This window comes from Chelmon rostratus, chromosome 8 (assembly GCF_017976325.1).
Source record: "Chelmon rostratus isolate fCheRos1 chromosome 8, fCheRos1.pri, whole genome shotgun sequence".
NCBI lineage: Eukaryota > Metazoa > Chordata > Actinopteri > Chaetodontiformes > Chaetodontidae > Chelmon > Chelmon rostratus.
Genome location: NC_055665.1, coordinates 25,111,189 through 25,126,368, shown reverse-complemented (window position 1 = coordinate 25,126,368; position 15,180 = coordinate 25,111,189). Strand labels below are relative to the sequence as shown.

The window sequence follows — 15,180 nt, the reverse complement described above, 5'->3', positions numbered from 1 at the left end:
TTTGTGTTGGTGCACGGAGTGCAGAAAGTGAAAATAACCAGTAGCATTGAGTCCAGACTGCCGAGTCTACGTGTGTGTGACTGCATGATGTGGCTGTGAGTTGTACTGTATGTATATATGTGCTTTCATACATGTAGGAGTGTGTGCGTGTGTGTATATATGTATGTGTAATATACGCACATGTAATATACACACTGTGATATATTCACACGCCCATGTGAACACAGCAAGTCCCGTACTGTATTGGTACTAAGTACACTACTACACTAGGGGTTTGTGTGTAACTTATTTGGAATAAAAATGCAAACAGTGGCCGGTGATGTCTTGATCCTTCTGTTGTTTTTCCTCTCACTTGTACATTGTGTTCATAAATGTAGAAATTAATTCTTTGTATGTATTAATTTGTTATTACATGTAATCAATTTAATGTTACTTTCATCATGATTAAAAAAATGAAATGATGCGAAACAATGACTGTTTTCCTTGAGATGTCATCAATACGAATGACACTCATTATCAGTCTGTTTGTTCCATTTTGTCATCGATCAGTATGTTTACTGCGTCAATCTGCTGGTGTTGGACATTTCTTCATGCAAATATTAATAATGATTAAAATAATTTTACAGGCTTCAAAATCTCTGCAGTGTTTCTGTAACTTTTGTTGAAGATCTGCTTTGCAGTGTAACAATTCAGCCACCAGGCGGCAAATGCAGCACTACTGTATCTCTCTCTCTCTCTCTCTCTCTCTCTCTCTCTCTCTCTCTCTCTCTCACAGAAGAGGTGTGGTTTTTAAGTCAGAAAGAGCACATATGTCAGCCAAGCGACTGGCAACTGAACAGTGCAACAGTGTGTCCTCATTGTCTCTGTGTGTTAAAGTTGACAGCTGACTTTGCTCTCTTCATTAAAATGGACAGTGCTTTTGATAACCTGGATGCAGCTGGTTTCCTGGAAATCTGGCAACACTTTGATGCAGATGGTGAGGACAGTTAATGGCATTTTATTTGTGTCTCGATAAATATGATTCCTAAAACGGACAGTACGGTACTTTATCATTTATCTCCTGCTGTTAGATTAAGAGAGAAAAAGACTGGACTTGATTTGTGCTGAGAAATGTGTGAGTCCTGGTTGTGGGAAGTGAATGAAGTTCTTCTGTTAAAAATATTAAATATTCTCGTCATTGCTGAACAAACACAACTATTTGTTTGTCTGAAGGCAGCAAAGTCTAATTTGCATGTATGCCATAGCTGACAGGGGTATGATACAGAAGAAGAGTGCACAACATTAATGAGCAGCAAGGCTTTACACAGGTTAAAGCTCAAAATGTGAAAATAATTTTGTAATGTTAGAGTCACTTTGTGCCTTCAGTGTAAAATCCCTTTGAATTTGAAGGGAAATTCAAAGTTGCTCCGCTGGATTTACGACTTACACGACTTGTTCTCTATTTGACAGATAATGGCTACATTGAGGGCAAAGAGCTGGATGACTTTTTCCGTCACATGATGAAGAAACTGGGGCCACAGGTAAGTCAGCGTTACCTGCGTGAATTCATCCACAGGTTGCGATGACAGCGCAGTGCAGTGCAGGCGAGGGGCAGCTGAGCAGACACAAAGCCACAGATTGCAACATCTTTTCCATCTGATGTTATCAGCATATATATATATATATATATATATATATAATATACTGCTATACTGTGTCAATCTATGTGCCACATCTCAAACTACATTATTTTATATACATATATTCCTTACTTTTTGTTATATATTCTGTTGTTCGTGTGTTCAAGTACAACTATTTTGAAGTTTGCCGCTAAATTAAATGTTGGCCGCATAACAGTAATTCATTTTCTCATCTTTAGGTTAATTATTTCAGGTAAGACAATATTTGTCAAACTGAAATCTTGAATCTGCCCCTGGGAAGTACATTTGGCTTTGCAGCACTTGTGATCTCCCCTGTGTGGGCAGCTGAGCCTCTATGCAGTTATCTGGAAGGGTGGGGTGTACGGATGTTAGGCACAACACAATTAAAGAGCTCTGGCTGCTGTCAAAGGAGCATCCTTGACTTGCCCGGGAGGCCACTCCCTCACCAGTGAAAATGGAAAACACAACGAACGTACAACTATTAGTTCATCTTCTAGTGTGTGCATCTGTGTGATTGCACTCCCTTAGATACTAATGGAGTACTAAAACAAACAGACCACCAACCATATGTCTCTGATGTTTGCTTTCCATCATTAATGCCCCCGGGATACGTACTGGTAGTGTGTTTCTCTCAAGTTACAAAAACATGGCGTAGTCATTCGATTATACTCTATTCAGCTGATGAAACTCTGGGTGGCACGTTTCCTCTGGTGCAACATATCCAGCATGCAGAGTTTTCCTACATGAACTAACATGTTTTCAATCAATTGTCATACGCAGCTGAGTGAATTTGCATGTGATACATTCTGAGTTTAATATATCAGTGAAACCAGGAGGACACATGGGTTTGTTGTGCAGCGTGCATAGTGTCAATAGTGTACAAACTTGTGCCTAGCAACAGGAAATTGCTGGCGCCAAACAGGACTGTCTTGACAAAAGGGTGATGCAGAAGATTAATGATTGTCTCTCTCTAATGAGCAAAGCTCGGGCACCTTGTAGTCTGCAGACCGTGTGCTCCTAACTGCAAGAAACAGTTATTCAGACCGGAGCACCATAAATCAGCAGGTTTCTATAGTTACACTACAGCCATCGACGGTCTGCAAAGAGACACTGGAAGATTAGCTGCTGAAGTGGTTGAGGAAGAACCCGGTCTACACAGGAAGAGAAGAATGCAATTCTTAACTCAGATAAGCACGCATCATACTCTGTTTATAACAAAGACTGTAAAGGCCAGAGAGTGAGCTACATACATGCTTTACAAGCAATCCTGGGTTGAGAATGCAGAGAAAAAATTGGAGACCAAAGGAGTATCCATGGTGACATTTCTTTAAATAACCGTGACTCAGCCAGTGCAGTATCTGTCCTTCAATATCAAGATTTTCTACAATTTTCAAATATACTTGTATCTTGATTTCAAGGGATCAGTGTAAAATACAACAACTTGATTTTTTTATTATAATTCCCAGTGGATACCACAGTTTCGCCCTGTCACGCACCATCTCATCAAGATATCTGTGTCCAATCATATACACAGTAGGTTTCTGATGGTGGCTTTGGGGGCAAGAAAAGTCAATTCATTTGAATCTATTGCATCTCTACAGGAGAAGGTGACTGAAGAGAGGGTCCAGAGACTGAAGCAAAGGTTTATGTCCGCCTATGATGACACTGCTGATGGGAGACTACAGATTCAGGAGGTACTGCATTACTTGTGTCTAAAATCACTCCATCATTCACTTCACTGTTATTTCCTTCATACTCTTCTCTGTAGTGAGCAAAGATGAAACACTGATTTATACATTCATTCTGTCCTGTCCTAGAAGATCTGAATTCACTTCAATACACTCATCCCGTCCTCTACCAATAATTAGAAGAGGTGGAGTTTTGCTCTGCATCGTCTTCCTGTCCTCTCGCTCTCTCTGACTCATCTGTTCCACTCACCTCTCCCTCTTCTTCTCCTGCATCTCCTCTTCATCTTTTATTTATCTCATGTATCCATGATAATTGGGATACAGCTTGTACCGTATTCAAGTGGAAACTGAAAACTAATTTCCGGGACTGCCGAAGGTCACGCTAAGCCATCAAGCGGTGAAGAGTCAGCCAGAGGCACTCCAACCGTTTACCTATATTAAATACCTAGCAATTTACTGTATACACGCAGTGGACACTATACATGTAACACTATATAGTGTAAATGAAAAGCTAATCTGACGTAGAAAGGGAAAGAATCTACTGAGCCTTCTGGTCTATCAAGTACATCTCTCAAACATCCGAAACAAATTGCTTGTAATTAATGAAGGTTGTTTCTCAAATGGCTTTTTGATTGAGACGGTCATCGAATTAAATCAAACTTTAAATCAAACAAATGAACAGGCTGCAGCTGTTTCCCAGAAATTTAAAGCCGTATTTTGATGACTGTGCTTTCTCAGTCTCCACTCAGTTCTTGGCACAGCAGCAGCGCTTCATGGGAACAATCATATGCAAGAAACATGGTCATTAGCCATTCAGCGGGGCAATCTCCTAATGCACTGCACCCACAGGCCCCAAAGTCTTTAGGATTTACTCATAAAGCTAAAAAAAAACAAAATCAATACATGTCTGGTCTGCCATAAGTGGCCTGTAGATGACGTCGATTTACTGTGGCTGATGCAGGAGCAGTGTGGTCAGACCCTCCTGTGCAGCAGCTTCTGAAGCTGCACACCCTGCTGACTGGAGACACTCCGATCAGACCTTTTCTGTCCAGAGCCAGTTCTGTTAGTTCCTAAATTAGAATCTGTATACCTCACTGTGTGGATCTTCTGGGAGCACTTTGTATATGTTTTTATGGGATTTAATGAATGTAGCTGACAGGTGAACCACGATCACACATGACAAATGAACTGTGCTATACACAGTACTTAGGTACTTTCTTAATCAATCCAGTGAACCAGATTGGAATTTAGACTCATATAGTGGACGTGTATGCTAAATATGTGTCTACTGACTCATTTTTTAAACTCAAAGTACTGTTTGTTATGTCCATACTGTACACTGTTGCCTCTCATTAGGAAGGAAGTAAGCAGGCTTATCAAAAAGCCACAGTATCCTGTGAGAAAGCTGCATGAAATGCAGTTATTACTTGAGCTCAGTATCATATGACTGGCCTGTAAGACACAGTGACAACAGCACTCACTACCTACTCACTACTGCACTATTGCTGCAGATGAAGCAACTGTGCAGCATACTATTATTAGTAATGTATTGTTAATAATGATGATCCCAAATTGGGATCTTAAAGCTTTTTACATCACAGCAGTCCTGGATCTGGCAGGGACCTTAACATGACAGGGTTTCAACACGGCGTCCATATTTCAAGTGCCCATAGACGTCTTCCATCTGAACAGTTGCTGGTGCTACAGCAGGCACTGTGCAGGCTAATTAACATAAACTGAATCCTGTTTACAAAGTGCACTTGCTCTTTCTTTTGTATTTGCACATTGTTGAATCTCAAGATGTATTATCTATTGCCAGCAATAGTAGAACAGTTCTACATGCATGACAAATAAATTTAAAACTGAACAAATATGCAAGGGTCTCTGCATTTTTGCCAGCAAACGTCTATATTGCTAAGCGGATAATTGAAAGAGGTCTGAAACTGAAACTGTGGCCTAAATGCATTTTTTCTAGTGTGACTCTTGGAAACCTGGAAGTCCTGGTTTCCATTCCAAGATCTTCACTAAGAAGACGATTACTGTATCTTACTTATTTTAGCTGTAATGAAAGGAATACCAACAATCAGTCATCACTCAATGATTCATCAAGCAACCAATCATTTCCTGGTTCCACCTTCTGAACTGTGAGAATCTGATGTTTTTTCATCGTAAATGAAATATCTTTGGGTTTTGTACTTCAGCTGTAATAAAAGAAGCAATTTGCTGTGAAATTATTGTGGAAATATTGTATTGATTTCCAACCTTTTGTAAAATAAACAATTATTCAAACAAATAATCAGTAGATAATTAGGCCCTACTTTTAATTACTGCTGAAAACACACAACCATGGCCAGACTTTTTAAGTGTGTTGATCAGCGTTTCCTTGCTGATCCTGCAGCTCTTCTGGAGTTGGCATCGCTGCTGGTGCATTGCGCTCGCCCTGTGAGTTGTTTTCAAATTTGTGCTTTAAATGGCCGCAATATGGTATTTCAATCAGATTGATAACGGGGCTAGGCTAATCTGCTAATGGAGCACTGATACTATTAAAGGACAGACAAGGGGAGAGCAGCATGAACTGGAGAGGAGCCAGGAGGAGCTGGTATAGAAAATGGAACAAATGCTGGCACATCCCTCGTCGTATCGAGCCATGCAGAGGCTTTCAGATATCTGCAGCTGAGAATTCTGCTGCCAACAGCAGTCTCCTTTCTTACACACTGGCCCAGTTCATTAAGATAATACACAGACCTCCCCGTCAATAATTTCAATGGATCCGTTTCTTCGGTAGAAAATCAAAAATTGGCCCATGATCAGATCAAGATCGCAAGACCAGACCTAAAGCTTCCAGTCACTCCTCTCTGCTCTGACCTCTGCCCTCTCACGTGTTTTCTAGTTGGCCAACATGATCCTCCCTGAAGATGAGAACTTCCTGTTAGTTTTCCGCAGAGAAGCTCCTCTGGACAACAGTGTGGACTTCATGAAGGTGAGGCCACAGACCACGGCAGACATTACATCCACCAAACTATTCGGAATATGTCAGCTATAGCGTGTCAGTGTGACAAGAACAGTGAATATTGTAAATTAAACCCATGAAACCCTGCAGATGACAGGTGAAGAACCATTAGTAGAGTATCAGATTATTACACTTTCAAGCTAAAAACCAGTTTAAGATATCAGCTGCATATCAGTAGTTATTTGATTTTGAACCTGTAGCACAAACTAGGAACTCAATCAACAGACAAATTCTAAGAAATTGTTGATGGCAGGAGAGCAACATGTTACATTTTCCTGCCTAATTGGTAAAACCAGATCAGCCAGCAACCGGCCATGAGAGTAGAGGGCACTGTAACTGTGACTTGGAGTTGCAACACATGCAAATATGAGGAAGTGCCCAAATAAACTCAGAGCTATGAATTCTGACATAACCGGAACCAACGCACAGTTTGAATTTTCACTGTCGTCAAGCGGTGATGCTACATCTTTTTAACTTTGATAAAATCTTAATTACACTAATCCAGTGTGATATTTACACAGTGAATTGTGACCGTCACATTATCAGAACACACCACAATGCACCGCTGGCTATGATGACACTTTTTATGGCATATTAAGTCAACTGCTACTAATTCAAACCCATCAATAACTGCTGTACACTGCATGTGAGCACTGACCCATTTGCTCTCTCCTGCCTACCGTAGATATGGAGGAAGTACGATGTCGACTGCAGCGGCCACATATCAGCTCAGGAGCTCAAGGTGAGGTCGCCATTACAAATAAAATGTGCGTCCCTTCACACAGCAGAGCCGAGTGCACATCTCCTGTCTGTTCAAGGAGCAGCCTTCAGTGGTGGCATTGGCACAAAGCCGTTATTTGCTGTTGGCTGTTTGTCCATTTTCAGCTTCTCACAACACAGTTTTCTTGAGAAGAGGTTTGTATTACAAAAACAAATCAGTGGGATGAACCGTTTGAATCCTGTTGTCACATCCTCTTCTTTTGGAATCAGCTCTTCCTCACTACATCACACAACATGCACTTAGCATGTAGTTTATTTTTCATAGAATTTGCAGGATAGTAATTGTGTATCATCCTCTGGATTTGACTGTTTGTTGTCTGATTATGTGATGAATCTTTGTCTCTCAGGCTTTCCTGAAAGACCTGTTCCAACAGCATCACAAGGAAGTGTCATCTGACAAGCTGGAGGACTACACGGACACAATGGTAGTCATGCAGTCCACTCTCACACACACACAAACACTCCATGGTAAAACATGGTATGCATGGTAAGATCATGTAGGTATCTGTTGTGTGTGCAAATGCTAGCAGCTTTAAAACAGTTAGAAGCAGCAGCGAAGACACAGCTTTCATATTTACTGACTGTCTCCCTGAGTTGCCTCTGTGGAAACCCAGAGTCTCAGACAACGTGGTCTAAGAGGATTATAGATTTCAATTTGGAAGAGACTGGTTCACGCTCAAAGTCAGATCGAATGATGACGTTCGAGTCACAGGTGGTGTGAGGAAATGACGGGCAAAGAGGACGCACAGGGACACTCGCAGTGGCACAGTGTTATTTCCATGCATCTCAGTACATCCGTGTTTTCTTGCAGATGAAAATCTTCGACAAAAACAAGGATGGCTGTTTGGATTTGAACGACTTGGCCAGGTACTTTTTAAAGAGCAGGGCAATGCATGGATTTGCTGTATCTTTAGCGATTTGATCAAATTTTTGCAGAAAAATGTCTTCACCTGTGGTTAATTTTTAAAGAAACATATATGAAAACATGGCTGCGCATCAATCTAAGGTGTTATACTGTATCTTAAATCTCCCACAAGAGAAAAAAGGTGACAATTCCACCACATATTGTTCATTTTAATAACTCGAATGCTCATTAAATACTGCATTCATTTCTCTCTAAATCAGGATCTTGGCTCTAGAGGAGAATTTCCTGCTGCAGTTCCAGATGGATGTGAGTGTCTTCTTTATCTTTTCTAAATGACCGATGAAACCATGAGGCTAAATCGTGTTGCAACAATTATCTTCCGGTATTCTGATCTAATTTTCTCTCCTGCCTTTCCCTAGGCCTGCAGCAAAGAGGAGAGAAAGAGAGACTTTGACAAGATCTTTGCCCATTATGATGTTGTAAGTACAAAAATGCACCAGGTGGGACACAAATGATGCCTGCTATTTCTTAATTGCGTGACAATGACCACAGCAGAACAAAAGGTTGCAGGTCTGAATCGTCGGTTCGCCTGGAGGAAATTCTACGCTGAGGAGGAGGAGGAACATGTGTCTTCCATGTATTACTGCCTATGGTTGTACTGGACAGATCTATGTGTTGTGTCTTTGTCAGACTGCAACACATGGCTTCAAAAGACTCTTTTCAATGTGCTTTTTAAAAAGTCTTCTCAAAGGACAGCTGTCCTCCAAACAGCAGCACAGTGGGAGCAATCCCACAGCCTTACAGATAGCACTGCTCGCTGAACATTTTCCAGTACCAATTAATAACACCCTCAGATTTTCATAATGTGTGCAGAAGAGGACTTCAGCAGCAGTGAATTCGATTAGCTCCCTTAGCTCATAATAAAATAAGGCTGCCATTACGTTGTCAAGTCACTCTCTGGGATGATGAGTTAACTCTGTCAGACTTGTTCACAGCACTGCTCCAGATAGGATCAAGAGTCACCAATAAGCTTCCCCTATTCTGTAAAATCATATTTATGACTGTCGAAGTGGTCTCATTTGGAACCTGTTTATTCTGCCTGCACTTACTTTACTGACCAGAGAGGCTTTGCGAGAAGTGTCCTGTGGTTACGGTCAGATATCAGTCGTCTGTGGTTTCTCATGAATAATGCTGCGAGACAAGCAGCGACGTTTTGTTCAGCATGTCATACGTAACATAGTTTTGATCCATCTTGAATGTGTAGTACCGCACTTTTACCCTGACTGGAGCAGGTGGCGCCTTTTTCAAGTGTTGCAAACACTGTTTTTAAGTTAACAACAGGGGTTCATGGAACATCTCGTGATCCTGGAGAAGGTGGACGTATGCAAGAAAGTTACAGATTTCAGGTTCAGTGTCTTGGGCTCATGGCAAGAGACTAATATCTCATTTGGCCCCATCTGAAAGTGTCACTGTCATGTAGCATTGGTCTACTTGTGGCTTATCATGTTGTATGTAACCTGGAGGTGGATATCTGAAATCCATTTAGAGGGATCAGCGATTACCAGGCAAACACTGCACGGTGCTTACTATTGATAAACATCCCTGCATGCTGGGGTTTGTTTCAGACCCACCAATGACCCTCAGGAATACAACCAGAAAAGGATGACTAACAATGACTGAATAAAGCGAGTGGGATGGACATTTGCTGAAATATCTGCACTCCTTCTTTCTGTCTTCCCTCTCTCTTTCTCTCTTTCTTTTCACTTTCTTCCATCTGCTCTTTTCCCTCTTTCCTTTCTCCCCTTTTCTTTCTCTCTCTTTCCTGTTCAGAGCAAGACAGGAGCGCTTGAGGGTCCAGAGGTGGACGGTTTCGTCAAAGACATGATGGGGCTGGTCAGGGTGAGACACGAAGCTGCTGCTGGGTCTTTGCAAACATGCTTTCTGCCATTTACATATTAGAGTACAATAGTTGCATCTATGTACCAAACATTTCTGATTATGTTCTCCTGCACAGCTATGGCTCAGTATTGAACCTCAGTACTTTTTGAGTATCTGCCAACTCAAAGAGATGGGGCAGTCTTTGACTACGGATGTTAATTGAGTTTGATGGGTGGGGACCCGTGTAAATACTGGGAGTGTGCAGATATCTAAACATCTGATGATGCAAAACTCCACAAACCAGAGCTGACAGAAAAGCTCCATTAAAGGCTAAAAAGAATTTGTGCTGCTTTCGAACACATGTATAGTTGAATGCCTCTTCTCTCTGCCCTCCCCCCGTCTTCTGTCCTCTGTCCCCTCCAGCCCAACATCTCGGGTCCTGAGCTGGACAGGCTGCGAGCCGTTCTGCTGCGTCACTGCGACGTCAACAAGGACGGGAAGATCCAGAGAAATGAGCTAGCTCTGTGTCTGGGAGTCAGACCTAGACCTTAGAGAGGAGAGCTGTATCATGAAACACTGAACCTGTATTTGTTGTATAGTCAGTAATGATAGAATGTTATTTTGATTTTTTGATTAATGGGTTACTTCAAGGTCACTACTCATAAAGAGTTATTTGATGCTGAATATGATAGAAGTGCAATCCGATGCTGTGTGATGAAAAACAAAATTAGATGATGTTGCATCCCCTCTGACTTTAAATGGCAGTGTTTCCTGTGCATGTTGTGAGATGTGAATGTTTTTTGATTAAAATGACCGTCCTGTAAGATTTGTGCCACATTCATCAGTTTGTCAGTCGTCCAACACGCTCGTGTGGATTTTGAAAACGTGGAATGGTTTTAATTGCAATATAGACTTTCTTCTTTGAGTTTGGTGCTGGAGTACACTTGGCCATGACTGATGTTTGGTCATTTGCACGTTTCTGTGCCAAAAAGACGCTACAGTACAGTCTGCTGTTGTAATTTTAATATCATGTGCAGTTGAGGAATAAAACTATGACAAATGATCAGAATATTGATTTTTCTCTTTTTTTTTTTGCTCTCATTTTGCTCTGATGAAATAATAGAAATATACATACAACAGAATTTAGTCTGTTTCCTAATATTTCATTTTATATCACAAATCATAATTGTGTCCTGAGATTATGAATTCAAACTTACATAGTGCAGTTGTAAACGTGTTGACAAGCTGTTGCACCACCTGGTATTTACTGTACCATACATTCCTACAGAGCAGAACTGAAATGCTGTAGGATGTGGAATAGTTGCTAAGCCTTCTAGCCTTCGTTGGTGAGTCAGCCTTTTCAGAGCTGGTACTCATCACACTGTGCTGTACAGGATGTTTCCTGCGAATGCGAGGAATGACTACAATATGATTGTTCCCTGGATTTCACATTCTTCACCCAGAGATTCATTGAACACAACCTTTGAATACTTCTACTATATGCAGAGCATTTTTTAAGAGGCTGAGTCAGCAGCAGTGACGTAGAGCAGCCTTTGTATGGGGGACAAACAGCATAATATAATATGGGTTTGCTGGCTAATAATTACCACAGATTAATCAGAAAACATGACATCTTGTACAGAAAAACAAGGCAGCCAGTAATTTGAGATACTCTGTGAAGTGTAAACCAGTGTAGCTTTATAAATGTGGAGGTCAGCGTAGGTCTGAGCATATGAACTGAACAGTTTCACCTCCACCAGGCGAAATGTGTCCAGGTCACTGTGAGCTGCAACAAGCTGGCAGGGCGAGTCCTTGTTTGTTAAGTAGAAGCCAGAGAACGAAAACAAACACGGTTAAGTAGATGGAAACCCTTCTGACCACTAAAAGGAACTTAATGGTGCAGACCTAAAAGCTTTATTTTGCCTCCGACCACCTGATTTCTCTTTGAGTCCCCACAAAGCGTGTGCAGTGCGTGGTTTGATATTGTCAGTATCTCTGTCTGTGTGTTCATTAAACAGTAACAAATCCGAACATATAAAAGAGCCTTTACATGCTGTTTATGTACAGTAAATAGGTAAACTTGGGCGAGCGTTTGCATGTGCGTGCTGTGCTGCACAGAGGGGGGCTTATGATTGTGTATTTGTGTGGACAGAGCAGCTGCTACAAAACAAACAGTTTCCCATTTAGGCTGAAAGCTTCACTCCCCACCACTTAACAGGCCTCGTTTACACTGGATGCTTAACAATTACAGGGGATATCGGTAAATGCTGTCTGGTAATTCTCTGGAAGCACTCTAATGACTGCGTAATCCATCGTATATTTTCTTTCAATTGCAAAGTAATACTACTGCTTCTTTTGTCTAAGTGAGAAAGTGACAAGATGAGAGGAGCTGCTTTTTCTGGTTGTATTCTATTCTGTTTATTGTTGAATGAAGCTTCACTTTACATGCATAACGGATTGCATATTAAAATTGATTTACTTGTATCTGCTCTGATGATGTCTTGATTGTAATTCTACCAAAAAGATATCTTTAGCCGTACACAGGAGGCCTGGTCTTTGAGTCTGTCTTTTTACCCTGCTGAGCCCTGTTGTTAAAGAAAATAAATGCAGCCAATTGTAATTCTATTGTATACAGAGATGGTAATCTAAAAATTCATTTAGAAAAAATACCCATCCATGTCTTTTCCAACACTGTTTCCATGTGATCAGTAGTGACGTGGCCCTCACTGAACTGTGGCCTCACAGTCAAACAGCCCTGTACCGGCACTGCTCCAAACTCCTAAACAGGTTATCGAGCAGTTAGGTCAGACTAAATCCTTGAGTAATGATCTATTTAGTGGTGTTCCATTGCTAACAAGCGCTTCACCTCAGGCCCCACAGCTCTCGAGCTCGATCTGTTGAAGATGAAGCCGTGAACAACACACAAGTGATGCAAAGCCAAGAGAAACGCTGACATTTTGGCATGCCTTTTGTCTAACCTGGAAGTCTTAAGCTCATAAATTAAAGCAGCCCAGTCTTTGCAAATTTTAATATTCAGGTTGCAACCATTATGCAACAGAAACAACACCCTCTGACTGCTTATGGTTTATCGTTGAGAAACAACAGATAGATAATTTATCTTCATGAGGAAATGAAGGAGCAAGCAAGAAGAACATTCTTTACTATTAGATTCTCTTTTTATAAACATGCTGCCTGTGATGCCTTTACCAGGACTTTGAAATATCAATGGAGAAAAAGGACAGATACTTGCTATGTGTAAACTTGGTGTCAGTATCACTCTGAACTCTATATTCACAGCTAAAGTTAGTGTAATGTTAACTTGTGGCTATGTTAATAATCAACACCTGACCTGAACAGACAACACACTGCTGGAGCCACTTTGAGGCGCCACCTGCTGATCTAGTCTTGGTGTGTTTGCTGGAGGCCTGTTTAATGCTAAGGATGCATCTGTTAAACTAATTGCGTGTGAATGCTTGTATGTGTGTGCGCGCGTGTGTGTGCGCGAGACATACAGAGAGAGAGAGAGAGAGAGAGAGAGAGAGAGAGAGAGAGAGAGAGAGGTCGTCCCTCCTTTCCACACAGAACATCATTTAACGTTCAGATAATTTAATGCTGCCCTCTAGTGGTCAGACTGAAGTGTTGCGGTCCTTGAATTAAATGATTGATTAAAATTAATCTTATAGTAATCAGGCTACAAAGATGAGAGTAAAAAGAACACAACATTTGTGAACTTTATCTACAGCAGACTATTTAAAGCCTGTTCTCTTGCAATTGCTGCTAAAAAAAAGAGTCAAATACCTAAGAGGAGAATCAAGTGTGGTACTCTGTACCTGTAATTAAAATATGCCTGCTTTTATCTTTACACACAAATATGCATAATGAGCACTGATTACTACAGTGACTACATTATAACACAATAAACTGTTAGCAGTGCTGGATTCAGGCCTTGCTGTCAGGAATGTCACTCAAACATCAGATTGGACGCGACACACACATCCTCGTAGTGGTTGAAATATATCATCAGCTCAACAAATAGCAATAGCAGCAATTAAGTTGAGGTAAATGTTGGCCAGCCGCCATCTGTTTCTTGCATTATTGCTGACATTAGCTAACTGCAGTTAGAATCTATATATGTTGTCTCATAATAAACATTAACTAAAGCTGGCTACATAAAATACCACGATTGACTAAATTCATGGGAGGTCAGCTAATGCGTTGAAATATCAACAGAAAACATGTTTGATGTGTTCCCACATGTCATTTGTATTGATCAGTCACTACTTCAGTTAAACAGCTTCCAGCCATTAAGACATATCTGGCTTTCTGTGTGAAGCTGGTTTGTGCATGTCTATGCTTAGTTAAAGAGCAGTTGCATTTATAAAGGCTCCTCTCAGGGACAGGCAACTGACCCCCATCCATCTTTTCCTCTCTGGCTCCAGGGCAGTCTCACTGAGTAAACAACAAATACGAAAGGTGGTGTACATTGTAACCCTTAAGTCTCCCACTGCCCCTCTTTAAGGTGGCGTTTCTCCTAGGTGAAACCTAATATTCCCATTCCCAAATGCCAGGGATAAGGTTCACGGTACCCATAAGCTGAATTGTAAACATAATTCACAATGTATGGATCTGCCAGGTCACCGGTTGCCATGGTTTCAGCTGAGCACCTCAACAACCTTTATAACAGAGGGTCAGTCAGAGGAAAAATGGACGTTTTGGCAGAAGAACTCAGTTTCAATTATCTTTCAACCAAGATCAAATAAAAATAACATAGGGCATATAGACAGTTGTGACAGTGAGATAGAAAACTAAACTGGAGAGTGGAACTACAGCCAACCTGCTTCTCTATGCTGCTAAAACTTCAACAGACATTTCATTATCTTACCGTTGATGTGCGGCGAACTGTGGACGCTCCACAGGGGCGTCCTGTCAGAGAAGCTAAGAGGAGCTTGAGTGGCGATATATGTGTGATTGTATCTTGTCTGACGACCTGTGTGTTCACACACACTGAGACTGAGCTGAGAGACAGTCTCCAAAACAACAGGGCTGGTCGCTTTACACAAGCGATGAAGCGTCTAAGAAGAACTAACCTGACAGTATTTTGCAACGGCCTGTGAGTCCAAAATGTTCTTAAACTGTCCCCTTCTGGAGGGAGATCCCTACTTATCTTCACTGCCTTATCTAAACTGATAGAACTGAGGGAATCGGTGGTCCTGTTTTTTTTGGGATTTTAAACACATAAACTCTTTAGATTCCATGAGACGTCTGTGCCCTCTTGGAAAGTTCGGCAGGTAGCACACAGTGTCCAGCCTGGATGTGACG

The 15,180-nt window shown here is 41.3% G+C and overlaps 1 protein-coding gene across 1 annotated transcript; it reads left to right on the top strand.

The window, feature by feature from the left end:
• The first annotated feature begins 832 nt into the window (after positions 1-832).
• On the top strand, positions 833-10,924 carry LOC121610559 (secretagogin-like). Its single transcript, XM_041942732.1, has 11 exons — positions 833-976; positions 1,450-1,520; positions 3,242-3,334; positions 6,219-6,308; positions 7,024-7,080; positions 7,466-7,543; positions 7,930-7,985; positions 8,244-8,289; positions 8,403-8,462; positions 9,814-9,882; positions 10,285-10,924. The coding sequence occupies exons 1-11, from the start codon at positions 907-909 to the stop codon at positions 10,411-10,413; spliced, it is 819 nt and encodes a 272-aa protein (XP_041798666.1). The 5' UTR covers positions 833-906; the 3' UTR covers positions 10,414-10,924.
• The last annotated feature ends 4,256 nt before the right edge of the window (positions 10,925-15,180 follow it).